We start from the raw sequence: 22,792 nt of genomic DNA, 5'->3' as shown, positions 1-22,792 counted from the left end.
ATGCACCAGACTGGCAGTGCAAGAACCTGTTCACCTACAGGGCAGGTTGCAAGAACATCTTCAGTCTCTTATTTAAAGAGTATAAACATTAAGCTACCTTACTAGCAGCCAAACAGCCTCCCAGTGTTTACATGCCATGTTAATTAAAAAAACCAAACTAACCACTTCGAGTAATCAGTAACCCTGAAGAAAGAATCTGGCATGATTCTCTGATTGCAGTACAGGTTTGCTATGCTTGAAAAAAAGAGGAGTGTCATTTTATTCTAGCAAATGCCTTCATATCTGTTTCTAATTTTGCTAACACTGGGAAATTAAATTTAGATGTGTAAAGCTGCATCATGAACAAAAGTGGTGAAGCTCCTCTGTGCCTCCTGTGTGGACTTGCATGCCCTTGTAGGAAGCCTCGGGAAGTGACCCTGCTCTCCTGCCATCCCCTAAAAGAGAGAATGAGCACTATGTCACATGTCACCGCTGACTTTAATGCTTATGCTCTTGGACTCACTGATGTGTACAGAACTCTGTGGCCAGGAGAAGAGTGTTTTGTTCATGTATTTGTGACCTAAGACCACTTTGAGGGCTGCATTGTCACCCATCAGCAAATAAAACCTTTGATTCTTCCTTCCCACTGTGCCATTTGTAACAAGCCCTTGACAAGGGCAAAAGCTATCTCCTGTCTTCCTAGCCACATCCACACCAGACATCTGACCCAGCTTCTCCTCAGGTGCTGCTGCTCTGCTCTCTGAGATGTGGTACCAGTGGTCTGGGGATGAGATGCGACTCAACCCACAGCATCTGAATCTGGAAGGTGACCTTTAGCACTGCCACCAGTAACACGACTGACACTTTCTCTTGGTGCAGAAATTGACTGCTCTCTTTCACATGACGAAGAAATTAGCTGGCCAAATAGGTGAGCTTGGATATATGGCCAGTACTCAGGGCTGTTGCTCCCCTCTCCTGCCATCACTTGTTAAAGGAAGAGGGATGAATTCATAACAAAAAGAGGGTGAATCCTGCAAGCAGCTGTTTTAATGTTGATGACAGTGGTACATGATTTTGCAGGCATGCTCAATATAGGTATCAAAATAAGCTGTTGATTCATAGAAGGCAAGATATTTCAACTATTACAAACACATAAAGAGCATTTTGGGTTTAAACACACACAGTCAGAAAAAAGTCATGCCACTTGAAGAATGTTGCAGATGTAGCATTTAATCCTGCTCCATTTAATTTGTAATATGTTGAGGTTAATATAGGTTTAATTAAATCCCATGTTAAATACTCTAGATGCCATTCTGCTCATACTCGGAGTAAATGCATCTTGCAGCTACAGAGTGCTATGACAACTTAGAGCTGTTAAAGCATAGTTTGCCAACTATTGCATGTACCTTGCCCTTCTGGATCTCCTGCTTTTACTAAATTCAAGATTGGATGGTTTGGCAAGATGGAGCACATTTCACCTAAAACAGAGAGGTATATACATGTAATAGGTTTCTTTTATCCTTTTATTATATAAATAAGAAAAATTTGGAGGTGAAATTTCATTAGTAATTGGCAGAACCTTAGGTAAAAGCACCCACATACTGAACAATGTCACTGCAATAATATACAACTTCTAATTTTAACTACAAGGCATTTTAGGTGTGCAAATTTTTTTTACTACAAAAATAATAATGTTTGGGCTTTTTTTTTTTTTTTTGCTTCTCTACAATGAGCAAGGCATCAGCTATCATCACCTATATCTTAGTTAATTTGAACTGAGAGATATTAAAAACCCCTTGCGATTAGCTTTTTTTAACCTATGCAGCAGTAATAGATATTAAAAAGCACACCAATACAGTTAAAGGCTATAGAAATTAAAACTTTTGTTTTGACTTGTATGCCAGACATGTAATTCAATGGTTTAGACAATATTTAAAGGTAAATATGTTCATTGATCAGGCTCTTTTTAGCCTCTTTTCTACACTCCTATTGATGTAACCAAGGCAAATTGGATTGTCTGACATGAACTGAGATAATACTGATGGGAGGAAAACACAGGAAGTGAACTATATTGATGATCTGCTTGGATGCCATTATTGACCCTTTTCTTTTAAATCACCAGAAAGTCATGTTCCAGAAAAAAATGACTTGTTGAATTCCTGTGCTTCATCATCACCAAGAAAGGATCACCATAGCAACAGGAAAAGACTGCATTGTGAGAGTACTCACAAGATGAACAAGATCATGGTTTAAGATAATGTCCCAGGAGCATGGTAAAATGCCAGCCAGGGGTGGGGAGGGAGGGAAGTGGGACTTCTACAATAACAAAGGAATTAAAAAAGATCTAATATTGTAAATGTGAAATATATCTATATTCAAGGCCAACAGAAAGTGCAAGACTGACGAACTGTAGAGCTCATTTGTCAGGGGAGAAAATCAACAGGGCTTCTTATTGATAAATCCCTGAACTAGTTTTTAAAGGTCAACTGCCAAGTGACTGATGTACATCATTATGATTTTCCCTTTGGCCTCTCTGTTAGGGTATCCAAAATGTTTTGCAGCTAGCAGGAGATGTTCGTGCAGTAACTACACAGAAGAGTTTAAAGAAAACATTTCATGTAGGTCACCCATCAGGCAGAACCTGCTTAACATCTAGTAATTATCTGCAAAATCTGATCCAGCACTGTAGTTGAGAGGTGAAAGGATCATTACATTTGTCATCTGGTGTATCTGCTCTATTTAGACACTTATCTTTGATTCCCTCCTACAACATTTTTCAATCCTCAAAGTTCAATTCCACAATATTTGAGAAACAAAGCTAAAAATCTAAGCTTAACTCAAAATATGAGTCAGGATGAGTTCAGAGTATGTCACTGAATGAAATTTAAACCATTTGATACTTCCCACAAATTTTTTCCCAACTTTTTTATTTTCACTACAAAACATCCATCTTCAACTCTCATGTTTTGTTAAGAAATATTTAAAATTGAATAGGTAACATAACACTAAAAATTACAGATAAAAGCATGTTTGAGATGAGAAACGCTGCACATAGTAATTGCTGCTTTCAAAGCCATGTCATTTGCAACCATTTCTTTGTGGCAAAATGTGAGTGGATTTTGCTTTAACATCATTACAAGTGCTTCTGTGAATTTCAAAGCTGCTTTTTCCTTTGACCCTTCAGCCAGTTTAGTAAAGGAGTAAATTCACACTGAGACAACTGAGACTATTCCAGGTCTGGAGCCAATAACTTATACCTCTGATTCCTACATTTTCTCTCTCAACATGATTTGTGTTAGAAAGTCTGAAGTAGGTTTTGGGAAACATAAAAAAATCCTCATTGGAAACTGCCAATTTATTAATGCAAAGTGGCACTAAACCCAAGCATTTAAATTTAGATGAAGATCATTTTGATGACTGACAGGCTATGACTTTGATGACTCAAGGTTACACAGTCTACAGAATACATTTTTCCCATGACTGAACGATCTGTGTCAGATCGCCACTGATACTTTCACAAAGACTCAGTTGTTCTTACTGATATTGGTAAATGAGTTGCTGAGATACCTCCTCTTTGTACCATGGAAATGCCACCCACAGTGGAAGCCAGACATTGCTCACCAACACCTGAACATCCTTTTACTTCTGAACCAGTGCTTTGCTGTGAAATTTATTTCTACCATTATAACTCACTGTTATAAGTCATTGTTGCTTTCTTTGGTGTACAGCAGTGCCTCACTAGAAGTCTTTGAAGCAATATGATCTTCCCCCTCTACTGCTGTGGATCACTGGAGAGGACAAGACAAGGGGTTCCTAGCTCACAATCTTCCAAAAACTAATCATTACTGAAAATGAAGGTGAGTCTCCTGAGCTTTGTCTGCCCATGACTTGAAATAGTTAAGTCTGGCTATGGCAATGAAATCTATTTTTTATTGACAGGAGTTAACAGACAGCTTGAGCCAACCGACTAGCATGCTGCATGTTCCCTGACATCCTTCACGCTGTCTCTGTGTCCAAGTACTACAATTTATCCAGAAGAAACAGTGTAAATTGTAATTTGTCAGGTCAACAAAGTTTACAAGATGAGATCGAGCCAACAAAAGGTCAAGCATAATAGCATGTGCCAAGGACAAACAGGACCTCTTTCTTTGAACTGCAGGAGCTATTAGGAACTGTGCAAATATCCTGAGTAAATCCCCCCATAGTCTTTTGCTAGCTTGCACTGAAATGAAGTGGAAAGAAAAGTAATAAAAAAAAATTAACAACCAAAGCCCATTAGATGCACATGATTCACAGCAGCAGCACATCCTCAAGGAGTTTATGGCACACTTTTTAAAGACATGAGCCAGTGAGGAATCCTTCAGAAAATGTGTTTGTGTAGAAAGAGGAATACAGACTGTGACCTTCAGGTAGAAGCAGGTCTAATAATTTCAGAGAAGAAAGGGAATACTAATTTATGATGAAAAAAATTGAGGTAGAAAAATACATGTTATAAGTGGGGAAGAGACATACTGAAATCTTACAATAGCATGGCATGGCTGCAAGGAGGGAATGACATGTTTTAAAGAATGATACTGCTTGTATTAATGCGTGGGATCCTCAGCTCTACAAGGAACTCTGTCTCTCCTTAGAAACAACTGCCCTACTTTGCTGAAGAAGAGATGAAAGGAAATGCTGCAAGGAGTTCCTTGGCACTGCAAGGAAAAAACCCCTAAACAACAACAACACACCAAACCAACAAATCAGCCAAACACCCACAAAAAAACAAACCTCAAAGGTACGACTTTGACACGTACTTGAGAAAGACATATATACCTGCCTCCAGTCATTTAAAAACTGGCATATGGATGCATCCCCAAACTCAAGACTAATCATTATCAAAATCAAGTTTTTCCTCTAGCATTTTAATTTTATACCACTTCAAACAACAAATTTGCCGGGACAGGTTCTAATTTACACTCTACAATTGAAATCAGAATGAGGACAAAATGCAAGGGAGGCTTCAATATACACCTGACCCTATAAATCTAAAGGTAACCTGATACTCAAGAAGCAAAAGAGAGAAAGAATCCTCTAAAATTAGCTACCATGTATATTTCCAGGGCCTATCAGTCACAAAGCAGGATGAGATTGCTGGGATCCGCAAATGGTTTTGGCTTCCAGCATTTTCAGCACAAGATGAGCGCCACCATGACTAATGGGATTTTCTATTAAACACGGCCTACGGAAAGTAGACATTTCAGAAAACAAAATCAGCACTTTACATAAATGCATTTATGCCTAAAATTAGATTTACTTTTTTTTTTTTTTTGTATGAAGCTGACTGCAATATACTCACTTATTAGGAATACAGCATAAGAAATGCTACAGTTCTTTATTTATATGTACTTGAAGCTTTTTGCTGACTACAGAGAAAGTGCTATCACATCAGTTAGGTCAAAACTCAACATTTAAATAGCCGAAGAATTGCAGAAAAGAAAATAAAACATAATATTTTAAAAAGCAAAAAAAGAAAAAAAAAACAAAACAAGAAACCCTCCCCTGTAACTGCGTTTAAAAGTGGTGGCAAATCTCTGTCATTCCAGTTTTGCATTTCCTACTGTGATTGCAGCCCTACAGTCACCTATCAATCACTTAGCTATCATTTTTGCTTTCCTTTACAAAAGAAGGCACATGGGTTTCTTCTCTGAACTGCTCCACTGAGTTAAAGTGACATGAACACCACCTTACCTGAGTCTAAGTGCCAGGGGTCGGTGGCGGCCGACATTGGTGGGATGGTGAGTGGAGACGCTCCGCAGTTGGATTCCACCAGTTCTCCTTGGATGTGGACGTGGGATGAGGCGTTGGTAGGTCTCAGAGCTGCTTTGAGTGGAGCAATCTGGTTGAACTGGACTCTCGATAGGCAGCCAGTGAATCCTGGGGTGTTGTATTTATATATATCTTGGTCAATCTTCCCAATTTCTATGGAAAATTGAAGAGGGAAAAAAAATTAATCAAAACAATTAGTCTGAACACATTGATTCCCAGAGCTCAGTTCCCAAGTCCCTCTCTGAAGGAGACTGAGATTGTGTCAGACCCTGACAGGTTTCTTTACATTTCATTACAGATTAAAGCGGGAAACCTTCAGGCCCTAACATGACTCGGTTTCACTGCTATGCTATCATTAAAATGAAAGGCTGGCATGAAGGAGTCAGTGAAGGAGTCATCACAGAACAAAAGGCCAGGAAAAAATTCTGAGAAGAGTATTGGAAGAGAAGGCAGAAGGCAGAAGGAGTCTTGGTCAGGGTCTCTCCTCCCAGCTGAAGCCACTGCTGTGAGAGACGCCCCTTCCTTAGCCCTGGCCTATTGCCCTCTTGGTTCTCCTGGGGGAGCTGGGACCACTTGTGGTCACTCCTGTCCCTTTCCTGTCTCCTCATGAGGAGACCAAGTGTCCCTTCACCAGAAGACCAAAGGTGAAGGGACCTCCTGGGTCCCTTCTCTTAGGAGCCAAGCATTCCTTCACCAGGGAGCCAAACTTCCTTTCACCAGCAGGCCATGTGTCCCTGTGGCCTGAGGTGGAAAACCATCCATCTCCAGTCTCCTTCCTTTATTCCCCTGCAGTGCTGAGAGGGGGCAGGACCTCATCCAGCCCTGCTGAAGGCTGAGGGAGCTGAGACCCTGCCGCCAGTCACTTCACTGCTGCGGGCTGACAGATAAGATGGCAGCTGGTATCCACGAGCTGAACAGAGGGCTCTGCCACCACGCTCTAAAGCAGCTGTTGTCTCTCAAAGTTGCCCCCCAGGTAGCTTTCTCCCTTCTTAAACACCAGCTAAGATGACCCCAAAATCATGGAAAATGCTTTTACTACCCAGGAAACTGGCATCTGTTCCCAGCTGTTTGAATTCTGCCAGGACCTGTTGGAACAGCCTGAGTCACAACCAAATCAAAACTGTCCACCTCCGTCAGCTGTCTGCATTGGAGGGGTATTAACATTTCAAAGCCTCACTGCAGTGTCTGATATAATATTTACATGACATCAGGGAATTTGGCTTCCTTTCTTCTGTGGTAGTGCAGAGTGAATGAAAAGGACACATGGAAACATGTTTATGCTGTACGAGAGACTATTGCTCCAGAGGCACCTGGAGCACTTCCAGCCACCTTTCCCTGGGTCGTTAGGTTAATTCCTGACCCTTGAAGTCAGTGGAAAAAATCATACTGAGCTCAGCAAAGCAGCAGAGGGACAGAGAGGACAGAAAAGAGGGAGCAGCACCACATTATTCAAAGGCAACCTTTTCAGATAGGAACAATGATAGGCGTTTGAAAATTTGTTTTTTCTGGGAAAAAAATGCCTGTAAATTGCAAGATTGTGTCATAAAAAATGAAGGAAGACAGAGGTAGGAAAGAAAAGCTTCTGAGAGGTGTGAAGAGGAAGCGGGAAAGGGCTTTATCTTAAGAGTTTGGGGTTAAACTGGGAACCGAACTACATCTGGGTTTGAATTTAGCTAAAAAAAAAGGAAAAAATCAACTAAAATTATTAGAAAATGCATTACTAATCTTTTGGAAATGTCTGTATTCAATTCTAACCAAATCAGGAACAATTATATGAGGTCTGAGCTGTTTAGTGCCCTTAAAAACTAGCATGATATATATGTTAGTGCTATATTCCTAAGCATACTGAGGGCTTGGCATCACATGGAGTTCCAAGGCTACAAACCATTTTATTTTTGGGGTTTACACTCTAAGTATGTAGTGTGAGAAAACTGGTGAAATAGGGTCAAATCTAGAGTTTGACTAAAACAACTTCTTGGTATTCACATGGAACAAAGCTACCTTTTCTGTCTTTGCAATAGTGTGGGAATGATAAACATGCAACATTTAAGTCCCTCTCATACCTAGCACAAGGGCACACAACAAAGATGGATAATCTGAAAATTATTTGCATTAAATCATTATACAATCCACTATAGAGGAATGGATTTTCTAGTCCCTGCATTTTCCCTTCTTTTTCACGCTTGAGAATGTATTTTCTTTGCTAGTGCTTATCCAGCCTGTATTAATGCTACACATTTCACGAGCTGGCAGTGAGCAGTGACTGTCATCTCTGACAAAGTGGACACATCCTCAGGGCTCAGATAAGGACTAGCTTAAATGTTTACAAAAAATGTATTAGTCACATCAAGCTCTCCTTCAAAAAAGTAGTTTGACCAAACCATTAGCAACATCTCCTTCAAAAATTTGGTTGTAAGTAAAAAAACCTCACCCCATGCACATACATTTTCCATAGTTTGTAAAAAAGGCTGTACAAAAGCCAGTTAATGCATTTGAATGCTACCTGCAGACCACATCAGTCAGACACTGTTCCTTTCTGACCACAATATTCACTCTCTCTTACTTCAATAAAATATTCATGGCATATTCAGCAAAGAGCTGCATTTTTGAATAATCCTTATAATCTAAGAAACAATTACAAGACTCTTCAAACACCGTAACCACTGTTGCTAACAGTTTAGTGATTTCACTCATATTTTATCTATTCTGTGGAACTTCATGCAGAAGCTAATAGCCTCCCACACACACAATCCTGACTGACAAGAACAAAGATCCATGAATATGATTCTGTTAATTTAACAACTTGAGCACCACGCTTCTCTAACTCCATAAATAAGTGATGGATACTAGATACTGAAAGAATTAAAAAAACAACAAAAACCCCCAACCTAACAAGGCACCTTGCTAAACACTCGCATTTTTTTGTTTAAAACATTCTACAAGTGATGGCTGTGAAAATCATCCCGTGCAAATTTCCTGCCAGCTTACATCTCATAAGTGCTAGAACAGTATAGATCAGCTTCCATGACTGTGAACATGTTCCTGCCCCTGCATGTCCCTTGTGGCTCAGCACACCAATACCCTCTGATGTTAGGCCATTACACTTTGATTCCCTGTGCATTTGAGCCTAATAAACCCATTCCTGGGGAGTGCAATGATTGAAAAATGAAATATGTCTTTGTTCTCATGACTAAAATTCAATTTTCTTCCTGTAATAAAGAGAGGGGAAAATCAAAATATGATTATTATGACATTATTTAAAAAAAGGAAATGTACAGTGCAACTACTTTGCATTATTCCAATTTTCAGCACATAAGCTGGTGCAAAGTCATATAAATATTACAGCGTACAGTTTTATCATTACCCAGTAGCAACATTTATATTATTGCTTTCAGATCGGATGTAACAGTCTCCTGCTGGCAACTTTCCCTCAGGTATTTCTGTAATGAAAGACTGCAAAAAAGTCACTTATAGACCCTTTTTTTACTTCAACTGGTTTTAACCATTTTCTGCCTGGACCACACAACCTTCTGATGTGAGATGAAGGCCACAATTGCACAAGACCAGCCAGGTGAACCCATTCCAGCACAGATGCATTGTGGTGTACAAATCCTTAACACTAAGCATTCACACAGTAACTGTGCAACTGCCCACCCACATGACTTAAACATTTTAAAAATTAATAAAATGTGCACATGGTATGCCAAGAATTTCACAGATGTCACGCCATGTCTTGTGTGTTGTCATTCACTGAAGATATCTTTAACATTAATTACTTGTTATTTGTGTTTTGCTATTTCTTTAACAGTAAAAAGATACAGGAATTTAATCCTTAGTTTCTGTTTTTGATTTCAGGACTTATTTCTCATGGTTATGGCAGACATGTGCCACATAGTGATGAACATAATACTATTTCTCTCTTGGAAATTATGTGCCACTACATAAGAAGCAGTTAATTCACTAGGTGAAAAGATGCAAAGAACATCTATTTTCAAGCATATTTCACAGAATTACAGAATATTCTGAGTTGGAAGAGACCCACAAGGGTCACTGAATCCCACTCTTAAGTAAATGGCCCAAATGGGGATCAACCCCCAAACTTGGCATTATGTGCACCCAGTTCTAACCAACTAAACTTATCTCATCTTTGTCACAAGGCACCATTAATGAGTGCCCAACATGCTGAAATTGATTATTTTATGAAACTAGAAGAAAACAAGCAAAAATAAATTATATTGATGAAAAAATTGTGGCTGGACCAGTGCATAAGTGAGAAATGTGTAAGTAGCACACAGAAATAACAGTCAGTGTAATTAGTTTATCTGTTTTTTAAGCCTTTTTGCCCTTACTACATTACCTGTAGGTGCAGCATTGTGGCTCTTCCCTAGGCACTATTACAAGAGAAACCAATAAACACTTTGATTCAGATTATTACTCAAGTTGACCTAGTCAGCATGCATCTGATGAGCTACTTGTAGAAGTAGACACATCCCCAAGTACACTTTTTATCTACTTTCTCTCCCTTTTCTGCTTTCCATACTTACCTATGAAAAGATTTATAGAGTAGCTCAAAGGGCCATAGAGCTTCTAATAGCACAAGAAATTACTGCACTGCTGGAAAGGTCTGGCTCTGCTTAGTTCTACCATCTATTTTTTATATTTTCTTGTAGCAACACTTAGAAAGACAAGAAAAAACCAACAGCATGACGTAGCAGAAAACAAAGATTATGTGTTTGGTCCCACAGCTCTGAGCAGGTTTTGCATAGATGAAGAACAGCTTTTTATTTATATAACATTCCCTGTGTGGGGATCCTAGAATGTTTCACAGATACACAAAGCTCTGCAGCACAAAGGTGTGCAGTCCAGCACAGTACTGTGCCAAACCAGTATTGCCGTGCCACATGTGGAAAGATGGCCTTGGACTCTGTTACACATAGACCTTGGAAAGTGACAGAGGAGAGAGAACCAGCCACAAGGGAAGTAAACCTACAAAACATGTTTTTATTAAATGTATGTGCTGAGTATCTTTGCTCAATACCTTCTTGCTATGTAGCTGATCTGTGCATTTTTTTTCTTGATGGGCTCTCAAATGCATATAAATACAGAAAGCTATAATAAATTCTTAACCTTGAACAGTGTTCCTGACATATAGAGGTCAAGACATCTATTTATAGTAAATTATGTTCCATTAGGAAGGAAATTTAAAAGAACTTGAAGTACAGTTTGTGAGTATGTACTACAATGTATGAAATAAATATCCTCTTATGAATTCCCTTGGAGTTTTCCAATGGAGCCCTTCAATGTAGAAACAAGGCGTAACCAAGGGTACCTATTCCAGTTCAACAAGGCTGTCAGTAAATGTAACAGCCATCTAGCTCTTCTTTCTTTGTTGGGTGTGGGAAAGCTCTGTCCAAAGCAGCACATGAGGGGGGTAGGAAGAAATAAAGCTCTGTATACTGGTATGATTTTGGTCTTGACAGAAGATACCTTTTAAACAAAGTCTCAGAAACACAACCAAAGCCCTTTTCAATTCAATTTGCTAAAAAGACTACTTCTTACACAATTTACACAAGACATCATTTAAATTCTGAAAATGGTGAAAAATCTAGCTGTTTGGATTTAGGACAATTACTCGTTTATATGTGCCCATTTATGCTCAGAAATACAAGAGCTCAATGATTCTGGAAAGCAAGGAGCCACATCAGCAGTAGGAGAAGTTCAGCTTTGCCACATAGTGGTATTTCTGGCTGAACTACCAGGCTGCTCTGCTATTTCACTTAAGAAGAAGCATCCACTCATGGGTAGGCAGAAGGTAATCCATTATCAATCTCCACAGCCCTTCTGGTAGTGGTACTACATTGAACTTAAACTGTATAATATTTTAATAAACAGCAAAGGTGAATTCACCAATTCAATTTAATGAACAATTAATTGCTTTTGGGTCAACCTTAGCAATAGATTTTCTCCTTGAAATAAAGTACCACGTGCCCCCTTGTCCCCTGTGCTCAGAAAGATACCTTGTTATGTCACCTGCTGCTCAAAGAGCAGCTCAATTAGCATCTCAAGCATCTCTCTGTTATGGCATCAGGCTCCACATAATAGAAAGCAGTTTAAACTCTGCTGAAAGGAAGCTATTGATTTCAAGAATTCATAGTCCACAGAGATTACTAAAGTAGTTTCACTTACTTGAAGCCCAGATGAGCCGTTCAGTGCAACATCAAACTGCAGCACATGCCAAAACTTGAGAACTGGTATGGTGCAAAAAGCTCAAGAGAATAAATTAATTAGTTTGGATCCTAGACATCAGGAGAACCTATCTGAGGTGTCATATACCTGCTAGACCAAAGCCACAGGGCTAAAACGTTGATGTCAGGAGCAGTTACTACACATCCAAAAGAGGGATAACACCAGGGAAAGGAAAAATGACATTCTGACACACTCTCTGGATCTTCTGGTGAATATCCTTCAATGTGAAGAGAGATCATCCATTTGCTATCTGGCTGTTTATATCCCCTCTGTCCTAAGAGCAGCAATTTCTACATAAAAAAACCCAAAAACATGCTAATAGCACTTGACTGTTTAGATAACGTGTGATTTTAGAGATGCCATATAACTCCCAGTAAAAAGCAAAGAAGCTAAACTCTCAGAACTACGTTTAATGAGCTGTACTTAATGTAAAACCTCAAGATATATGGGGACTGAACTGAGCTACTGTAAAGGGCCCATGGCCCTCAAATGTCCCTGGCTTTTAATTTCAGTCTCTGAAGTAAATTTCAGTAAGTGGTACAAACTAAGCATAAAACAATAGGGACACTATTTCATCCATTACTCAAAACTGAGCTAGTGCATGCTGCTTTCTGGACACTTGTACCAGTGGAACAAGATGTTCATTTATGGAGAACATACTCAAGGGATGCTAGGGGCACAAAAAGGTGAGCAGCCCCTGAAAATGGGCATTTTGAGCTTCACAAGACCCAAGTGCAAATGGCTACCAAGTGCTCCTTATTCAAAAATTAAAATCCTGAGCAGCAGATGGACTTTTTTTAGTCCACAGGCCTGCAAGGGCCAGGTGATATCCAGGTGCCTCTGCACCTGTCCTCTTCCCATCAAGTTAATACAGTAAAGCTGCAGGTGGCCTCCAGCCCCCAGTGTGTTGAGAAAGCCAACCTGTCATTCCCTCTATTCCCTCTTCTGGCACATGTAATCTGTCCCCTTCACCCTGCAACCATGATCAGACCCCAAAGTCAGATGCCTCCAGATATGCCTACGACTTATTGCTTTCCAGAGCCTTAAGGTGCTGCTCACACTATGGCCCTATCCAGTGACATGATCCCTATTTTAACTTTTACTGGCTATTTTAACTTTTTCTTATGTCACTTGCTGTAACTCTTCTGATTTCCTTTCATAAGATGTTATAGCTTGCATGGAATAATTTTGTTTAGATGCTTTATATCTAGACTGGTAACCTCACTGACCATGCACTGACATAGAGAAGATGCTGTTTACGGTCTGTGAAGCACTGTGCCAGAATCTGAGGGATTTAACATTAACCCAGCAGTGCCAACCAACAGTGTTGCACAGCATATGCATGGTACTTTCATGTGTTGTCTGACACTCAAGAAATGGCCTTTCCACCTATGGTACAAGCAAGAGGAAAATTACTTCTGAAGACTGTAACAGCTCAGTGCACGTTTTTTGTTGCACCAGTGGCTATATTAGAATTGACCAAACAAAGGCCATTCCTTTATGAAACATTTCTGACACTTTCTGCACAAGCTAAGAATCACTGAACTGCATGAAAAATACACAGGATTAGAGAATCTGAGCTGGCCTGGAAGCTGTGCTGCAGCCCTGGAACACTTCCAAACCCCAGTCCCTGGCAGAGGAGTTACGGCTTTCGGATCATGCTGTAATAGAGACACTAAATCACTGACATGAAATACACTCCTATCAGAGTCCCATTATTGCAGGAATAATAAAGACTAGTGCTGGACTGCAGCTCCTCTGTCAAAAAAGGCACTGTGAAGAATGCTATGAAATGGAGATGTTATTTGACAGCAGCCTGTTTTCACATTGCCACAAATGCAAAGGGTTTGAGAACAAACTGGATCTTTTTCCCCCTGCTCTTTTGTACTGATGATATAATTATTGAATGTTTCAAGATTTTATACTGGATGTATGATTTCCTGTAATCTTCCATTTTAAAATGTCATGTGTTAGCCAGCAACAGTTATCACTAAGAAATTCACAGTGCTTTTTAACAAAAAGGGAATTAACTGATGCTGCAAGATTCTTCATAATTGCATAATAAATGCCACAAAGGCAAGGCCAAGAATAAAACTGAACATCCTTTTTCCAAGGAAACAAGTAATTGTTCCCCATTTTGCTACTGACTTGTTGTATGACCTTGATTGAGCCACTTCAGATATTCATGCCAAACTCTGTCTCTCCCTCTTAGTAAAACACAGAAATTCTCCCGACTCTGTAGTTGAGACCTTTCTCAAGGTGTTTTGAGACTTAAGTAAAAAAGGTGTGGGCATTGCTTTTATATATGAAAATAAAATGAAATACTTTTCTTATAAACTCAGCTCAAACTTCCTCAAACTTCTTATGACTTTAGAAATGGAGACACAAGGTTATATGGTACATTTACATAGATAGAAAATGAAGTTCTCCCAAGGGTAATAAAACAATGCAAAAATCAGAGCAAAAGAGAAGAAATACTAAATTTCTAGAGATCCTTTGTTGCCAATGAACTATAACCAGCATGCAGATATCAGATGAAAGTCTTGAATTTGGCAGAAGCTATCAAATGCTCCCACTCAAGAGTGGCTGCTGTGAAGTGTTCAGCTGGGGCCAGAATCTCAGTGGGAGCCAATAATCAACTCCATGCCAATGGGGCCAAAATTCCCACTGGTTTTGTGTAAGGAGTTACCTCTCTGTACATTACCCTTTATAACCAATTCTCCTCTAGAGCACTAATCATTCTCCTTGGGCTCCAGAGGCAAAAAGCTCAGGCTCTTGTTTAAAGGAGGAGTTGCAAATGTAGGGAGAGTTAAGAAGAAAGGCCATTCACCCAGATGATGACCTGAGCTGACAGAACAGAACACTAATATTGTTCACTCAGGCTGCACCACATACCTTGGCTAAAAACCCTCCTGAGAGCTGATGGAAATCTTTTGATCTAGAAGCAGAGTGCCCAGCACACATGCTGTAACCCACCAAGCAGCAGAAATCAGCAGTTCTCAAGGCAAAACTGTGTAAGAAGTATGACAGTTTGCTTCTAGAACAATTTTCTTTTTCTACCCCATCCTCTATCCTTTTGACATGAAGCAAGAGCAATCAGATCATGAGTTGAGGGCAGCAGAAGAACCACCACCAGGTGTTTCATCCACAACAAAGAATTAAAATGTTTCATTTGCTTTTTTTCTGTATGCAGGCTCTAGGCAGAGTGAGAGGAAGTGGATGATCGGTGAGGAGAAAAAATTATATAGACAAAATTTCTTTAAACAATACAAACAACAAATTTAAATGACTGTCAAAACAACTATATAATTTTGTCATTATAGATAGTGCAATGTAAAAAAGGGATTTTACAGACAGAACATTCTCAGAATTAGCTGCTACACTGTATTTCAGCAGGATTTATAAGCCCATTCTAATTTATGCTCATGATAAATAACTTTGACAGCATCCTTCATAACCTTTAGAGAAAGATATAAAACACATACATTTTGCATTACTATGCAAAAGAAATATGCAGTTTTATTCATATCATTTGTCTAAATGTGCTTGTACATCTTAGGGAAGCTGGCTGCAACATTACACAGAAAATTCTTTTCAGGTCAGAAAGTAAATAAATAATCAAAGAAATCTTTTGAAGCCTGTAGTCAAATGTTATGTGTCTTGGCCAAAGTCCAGTGCATTTAGTTATATTGTGCTTTTGTTACAACTCTATTAAAATTAGGTAATTTCAGTCTTCCATTACTTTGCATTTTAATGGGTATTCTCCTATGACTACCTGCAAATGACCTCATAATATACTTTTCACTCTATATCACTAGCCTCAAGCATCTTAGTAAAACTGCAGTGTCATCAGAGTGGGTAGGCTGAAATTCCCTCTCTGGCTTCGCTCCCCCCTTGCTTATCTTAGTCTCACTTGGAGAGGGTAAAAATGCTACAATAAGAAGATTTGAAGATCCATGGTATGCAACTAAAACTAGAAAATACATTTTTCAGTAGGATGTTATTTTTATTTGTATATCATTCATGCCTCATATTAACCTTGTATTTTCATAAAAGTTGTTGAGGGTTTTTTTTTCTTTTTTTTTTTTTAATAATTAGAAAGGTAAACTATCTGTAATCTGTTAAGAAACAACTTTTAGGGATCTTAGTATCACAAAGATAAAACTTCTTCAACAGTTTCACATATTTTGTCGTATTTAATTTTGAAGAAATCCATTGCTATTGCACCTAAGATGTTGGATTTCAATCCAACATAATATATAAATAGAAGTTTTTTCTGGAACTGACATTTTTCAGAAGATATACATACTGCCACATTATGAATAAGTAAAGCTGTTTTGAAGTAGTGGCAATTTTAATTCAGTTACCAAAAGCCTGAAAGTAGCAAGCAAATGAAAAGCAGAAAGACAGCAAAAATAAGAATACTTACTAGGTAAATTTTTCTTCCAACATTTTCCTTCTGTTTGCTTTACTTCTTCATTTGCTATTTAATTTTTCTCAGATCAAAACATCCACATTTTTGTATAGACAACATCAACCTAGCTGTAGTACTGAAAGCCACTTTAACAATTCAGAAAATATGGTAGGAAAAAATAACATAGGACAGTGCAGGGAAAAAGAATAAATTTAATTTCTTAGAAGCAATTTCTTTTATGTTTGGGGTTTCTTCCAGTATTGAATACTTCACAATTTGAAGCTGAACAATGTATATTTGAACAATCTCTATTATGTGCTTCTTGTCTTTGCTACAAGTATAAAATTCACTTTTTAATTTCCCCTGCTGGAACATGCTTATATGTAATAATTTCACTTCTGCAAATTATTACTATTTGATGCACAAATTATCATAAAAATGTAACAGCCACATTAGATCAATGACTTATCTAGTTCATTGTTCTCCCTCAGAAATGAAAAGTGTCTGACATTAGCTGATTCACGAGTAGTATAACAGCATGGGGCATGTAAAGCGATCCTCTCCCAGAGCACCTTTTCAGCTTCCCATAAACAGGGGCTTTAAACCTTTCTCAGATGAAGGCTGCATCTTGCCTTTTCCATTTAGCTACCAGAACTGCCTCCCATGTACCTGCCCAATCTTTACGGAGAACATTAACACTGCTGACCTTCTCAGCTTCCCACACCAGTGAGTGCCAGTGCTGAGCTACTCTGGGACAACCAGCCTCCTGCAGGTCATTTTAAGGCTGCAGCCTGGCATAGGTAATTGAGGGTCTCAATTTCTTGTGGTTGAGAAAACCACTGCACACCTCCACCACTATAGGACTGTCCTGTATCAAAATTTGGGTGGACCAATTATATAAACTAAAAAGAGAGCTCTCAATCTTTGGTTTAAAAGAAACCTTAATGAACTTCAGTTAAGAGTGTGAAAGCTCTGCATAAGACCGTCTCCACCTTTAGTCAGAGGAAATTATGATTTCATAAAGAATGAAATGTAAAAGCATTTCACTATGATCTGGAAATCAAAAATGCTTCCTTATTCAATAAATACACTGGAGGTGATAGAAATAGGTGCAGTTTGATGCCAGCCAACAATTTTCACTCCATGAGAAACAGTAAGTAATATGTCGAGTTAAACTGGACCTTTATTGCTTTTCAAATCACATCCAGAATATTACGTGGCAGGCATGCTCAGTGTACACAGCTTTTTCAATTTCTATGATCTGCTCATCCAGAGTCTTATTCAGCAGGTAATGATAACAGGCATTTTGACTAAAAGACAAGAGTTGGGTGTGTGGAGTGATGATGGATGAACCTGAGGAGACAAAATGCAAGGACTAACTCAGTGATCATCTTTGCATCTCATCAGATGGTGTAAACTGAACACTAAATCAAACTGTGCACCATCAATATGCTTTATCATTATTCTTACATTGCATCCAAGCACAGAATTATGTGCTGGAGTAGTATCTGAGGACACAATGCCATTTGCAGTATAATGGCTTTGTTAACAGCTATAGCATGTGCTCCCACCCAAATACTGAAGCAGAGCTCTGGGTGTTTCATATCCCAGATAGAATTGATTTCTTTAAAGGGATAAGTAAACCTTTGATCAAGCTGCAAAAAAAACCCAACCAACCAACCAAACAAACAAAAAAAGAATTCTAGGATCTTGTTATGCTTGCTCTAGGAGACAAATGCATTCAAAGAAGATATTAAGTTCAAGATGCTATACTGATAAAATATTGCCATTTGCCTAATTTTCTTCAATGTTGTACATGATGAGACACTTCGTGTCGCATCGGCTGCCTCAGACAGCGGACATGTCTAACACAGGACGGCTTATTAACTTGCTTCTTTTACAACCAGATCGTACAAAAAACAAGAAAAAACTTACAGGTGGATCGCAGCACCAGCGCCAGAAGACGATCTAAATCAGATCGCCCTTCTTCGTCCCTTCGAGCTGCCCCTCTCTCCTCCCCCAGCCCCCGATTCAGCGGAACCCCAGGCAGACGCGAAGCGTGTAGGACAAGGTGGGGAATCCCCAGACCCCAGACGGGCACCTCGGACACGCCTGGCAGCTTTGTTCTGGCGCCAGAGGTGCGCTCACCTGCTCTGCAGGCGGCTCCCGGCCGGCTCCCGGCACGCGCTGCCGCGGGACCGCGTCCCTCCCTCCGCCCCCTGCGGGTGCGACCCGGCGCCAGCTCCACACACGAGTCCCGAGCCCCCCGTCCCGCAGGACAAGCCTCCCGCCCCCTCCGCCCCGGGCTACCTGCGCTGTCCGCCGGCCCTGCCCGCCGGGCACTCCGCGGTCCCGGCCGGAGCTGCGGGGCAGCGGCGGCTCCGGCCCCGCACGGCGCGGCTGCCGGGCGAGCGGGCGGAAAACGCGGAGCGGAGCCGGGCGCAGCCTCCCGGCCCGAGTGCTGCGGGCGGGAATACACGGACTGGATCCAGAGGGGGAGTGGGCGGGGGCGGAGGGGGTCCCGGGCCTCCGAGCGCCCGTGTCGCTACAAGATGCTGCTCACCATCTAAAGCTGGCGATGTTAAACAGGGAAAATGTAGCTAAAGGTCATTATTTTGATAAGTTTTGAACCGTACACTTAAAAAATATTTTTGCTTTTAATTTATTCACATAGAAAAATGAGATGACTTCTCTTGCTCTATTTTCAGATGGCAGAAGGGAGACTAAGCTTCCTGCGTATAGGGCACTGGAAGAGGAAGGGGTTAAAATCCATCTATTGACACAGAGATTATGAGACCACCTATTATTCATCTATCCCTATTATCCATGTGATACAGAGATTGTGACACCACATTACCCAGCTATTAACACAGACATTATGAACCCATCTCTTCCTTCTCTCCACTTGGTCTCACAACTGCCTCCTTGCTCTCTCTCCCAGCTGCACCACCACCTTCCTATCTCCATCCCTGCTCCATCACTTGTGCTACCAAATGGAGAGAGGGCCCCATGTGCTGGAGGGAGGGGAGAAAGGCAGAAGAAGCTGATACAATTTTGGGATTGGCATAAACTCTGAAGAGTCAACAACAATGCGGACTTAAGCTCACTTGAATGGCTGGGCTTGGCCATTGCTGTCTGCTACTCCTGCCGCTGCTATGAGCCCCAGTGTGGGAGCAGATGCTGCACGGCTTGAGGGGAAGGAGGCTGCCAGCACTGACTCAGGCCAGAAGTATCACTTCAGCCAACAGAATGCACTGGCCGAGGGGTAAATGGGGCCAGCTGAGCTTTTTCCCCGGTGAGGAGCCAGAAGTGAGTGAGTAAACAAAACCCCCCCCCCAAAAAAAACCACAAAAAAAAAACCACAAAAAAAACACACAAAAAAAAAAAAAACAACAAAAAAAAACCCAACCAACCAAACAAACAAAAATACAAACAAAACAAGAAAACATACAAAAAAACCAAACAAAAAGTAGGACTTTACCAGAAATAGACCATAATGGGAATAATTGATCTTGGAGGATCCAGGATGGAGGAAATGTAGGACCAGAGTCTTGGATTACAAGTCATGCAAGTTGTCACTCCAGAAGTAAAACAAGAGATAATAGAACCTTCAGCAGGACCTCATCTAAGGCCTTTATTCAACTAGCATGGCATCACAGTTAGTCGCATCAATTTAACTCATAACTTAAATTTCAGTATCTTGTCCCTGTCCTGGACATTTCTATATTGTCCCAAACAGCAAAACTTTCACAAAGCCATGGCTGAATCATTCATTACTTACTGCTAGAGAAACAGCCAGAGTCTCTAAATTAGTTTAGACAATTTAGATAGTTTATATTTTTTAGATATATTCCAGAAGAAAACAGTAGTTCCTCCTGTCCATATTTCCAGAGATATAGTATTGCTTACATATTCCTGGTGTGTTTTTAGGTGCTATCTTTTCCTGTGGGTTAAAAGTGGAACATTCTTTTAAAGCACAGCTTCAAGTGCAAATTATAATTCATAAATGTTTTGTAAAAGAAACCTCCTAAATATGATCTGTTCCCCTCCCCTCTTACTTGTGCTGTGTCAGTAAGGATGTGTCTTGAGTGGTGTTTGCCATAGCATTTCATTAACACCAGCTCATGCACCAGCAGGTACTTTCGTCACTGAATGACCATAACATGTCCATATATTTAAAATTCTATGATGCTGAGCTCTTGAGTAGCAACTCTGAGCAGCTTGACAGAGGGGCTTTTTCCTATTTGGATTTATTAAACAATAATGTAGAAAAAATGGAAGGCTTTATTGAACAGAACTGGCATTGACTGTACATACAATCTATGTATTTCTTTGGAAAGTGCAATCTGAGACCTGTAAACCAGCTGTCAGTGCCATTTTACTGAGCTCCATTATTATGGTTGTTCTGAACCAAGCCAGGTTTGATGTAATAAAACTGGATCCTGTTCTGCACAGGCACACAATGTCCTGTTCTGTTTTAGTATTTCTCACAGAAAACTCTGAGAGCTCCCTCAGTCCCCCACAAGTAATGGACAAACCTACTAATTTTTGTGAAGGAAAACAAAAACCCAGTAAATGAGGAATCTCTAACTGGTGAATGGTCATTTGTAATAATTCTAGCAGAGGCAATATGCAATTTGTGTGAGCAGTAGTACAACCTTAGGTAGTGAAGGCTCCCAGAACTCAGCAGAGAGCTGAAAGGTCTCTCAGCATGGCAATCTGCAATTTAGAGATGTTCAGACTACATTTAAATGAGCTGGCCCAAGTACTAGAAGCATTTTAGGTGCAGAGGAACAGAATTCAGCACAGGGTATTTATTCCACCTTTAGCTGAGGAAGACTCTGCCAGAATCAATTTTTAATTGCTTGTATTCATAAGCTCAGAATCTGAGATATAAACAAAGGGAATGGAAAATTCTCACTTATAATTACATTTTTGAAAGACAATTTGCTTGACAGGAATGTTAATTACAGAATGCTCAGGACAGCTTGGTAGGGAAGAAATGCATTGCTGGTGGATTTCTGTTGGTGAATAACTTAAACCAGTATGATCTTAAATGTAGGTGTCCCAACATGTTTGCTAATGAAGTTAATGAAAAGGGGGTGATAGGCATGTCTGGTGTGTGTGAAAAAAAAATGCCCTCATTCTCATTTCCTAGAAACTTCAATTTAGGATGCTTGTGCTGGGATCTTGTGTAGCCAGTAGTAGAGCATCATTAGATTATTGAATTTTTTTTCCCTAAAAATTTTACTGACTATGACATAAGGTAATTAGTTTGGACTTCATTATGATGAGAAAAGAGGATTTAATCACTGGCCTGGAAGATGGTGGTTGCCTAGGGACCAACAATCATAACCTGATTATGTTCAATATGCGATGTATGTGCTTTAAAAAGGCTATCTGGTCAAAGCCGAGGGAAATAATGAACAGCAGGGAGAGGGAGGAGAGACAGGAAGAACTCTGTGGATGGAAGAGTAGGTTGTATCTCAGAGAACAAGGTTCCCCTTTATGCTTATATCATATGAATATGTGACAATTTGAAGATGTGACATATGAAGATGTGACAAAGGTACACTTTATGCTTATATCATATGAAGATGTGAAAATTCCTTTTAATCAGAAAAAAACTGCCAAGTAAAATCAAAACCACATATCAAGGATCATTACTGGGACCAGTATTGAAGATGCTACTTAGCATCTTCATTAATGACATAAATGAATGTATCCAGTGTCTTTTCAGCAGATTTACAGATGACACCAAGCTGAGTGGTGCAGTTGACACAGCTGAAGGATGGGAGGGCATCCAGAGGAACCTGGACTAGCTCAAGAAGTGTGCCCTTAGGAATTTCAGGAAGTTCAACAAGACCAAGGCAAGGTGCTGCACTTGAGTTGGGGCAACCCCCAGTACCAACACAGGCTGGAAGAAGAGCAGATCGACAGCAGCCTTGGGGAGAAGGACCTGGGGGTGCTGCTGGATGAGAGACTGGACATGACCCAGCCATGTGCACTCACAGCCCAGAGAGACAAACGTGTCCTGGGCTGCCTCCAAAGCAGCGTGGCCAGAAGGCTGAGGGAGAGAATTCTGCCCCTCTGCTCCTCTCTGGTGAGACCCCACCAGCAGTGCTGCATCCAGCTCTGGGGTCCCAGAACAGGAAGGACATGAACCTGTTGGAGTGAGTCCAGAGGAGGGCCACAAGGATGATGGGTGGGGTGGAACACCTCTCTTACAAGGAAAGGATGAGGGAAATTGGTTTGTTCAGCCTGGAAAAGAGAAGGTTTTGGGGGTACCTAGTTATGGCCTCCCAGTGCCTTAAGGGAGCCTACAAGAAAATGGAGAAAGACATT

General features: G+C 40.3%; 1 protein-coding gene across 2 annotated transcripts in view; it reads right to left on the bottom strand.

Annotated features, from left to right (window-relative positions):
* The window catches only part of CNTNAP2 (contactin associated protein 2), a 1,020,441-nt gene that overhangs the window by 14,301 nt on the left and 983,348 nt on the right, over nt 1–22,792 (bottom strand). For both annotated transcript variants that reach the window (XM_068202989.1, XM_068202997.1), the window contains one exon: nt 5,710–5,940. In XM_068202989.1, coding sequence (XP_068059090.1) covers nt 5,710–5,940 — 231 coding nt within the window. The remainder of the gene's footprint in view (nt 1–5,709; nt 5,941–22,792) is intronic.

The sequence above is a fragment of the Anomalospiza imberbis genome, chromosome 1 (genome assembly GCF_031753505.1).
Source record: "Anomalospiza imberbis isolate Cuckoo-Finch-1a 21T00152 chromosome 1, ASM3175350v1, whole genome shotgun sequence".
NCBI lineage: Eukaryota > Metazoa > Chordata > Aves > Passeriformes > Viduidae > Anomalospiza > Anomalospiza imberbis.
The sequence above is the reverse complement of the archived record's forward strand: the minus strand, read 5'-3'. Positions and strand labels throughout refer to the sequence as shown.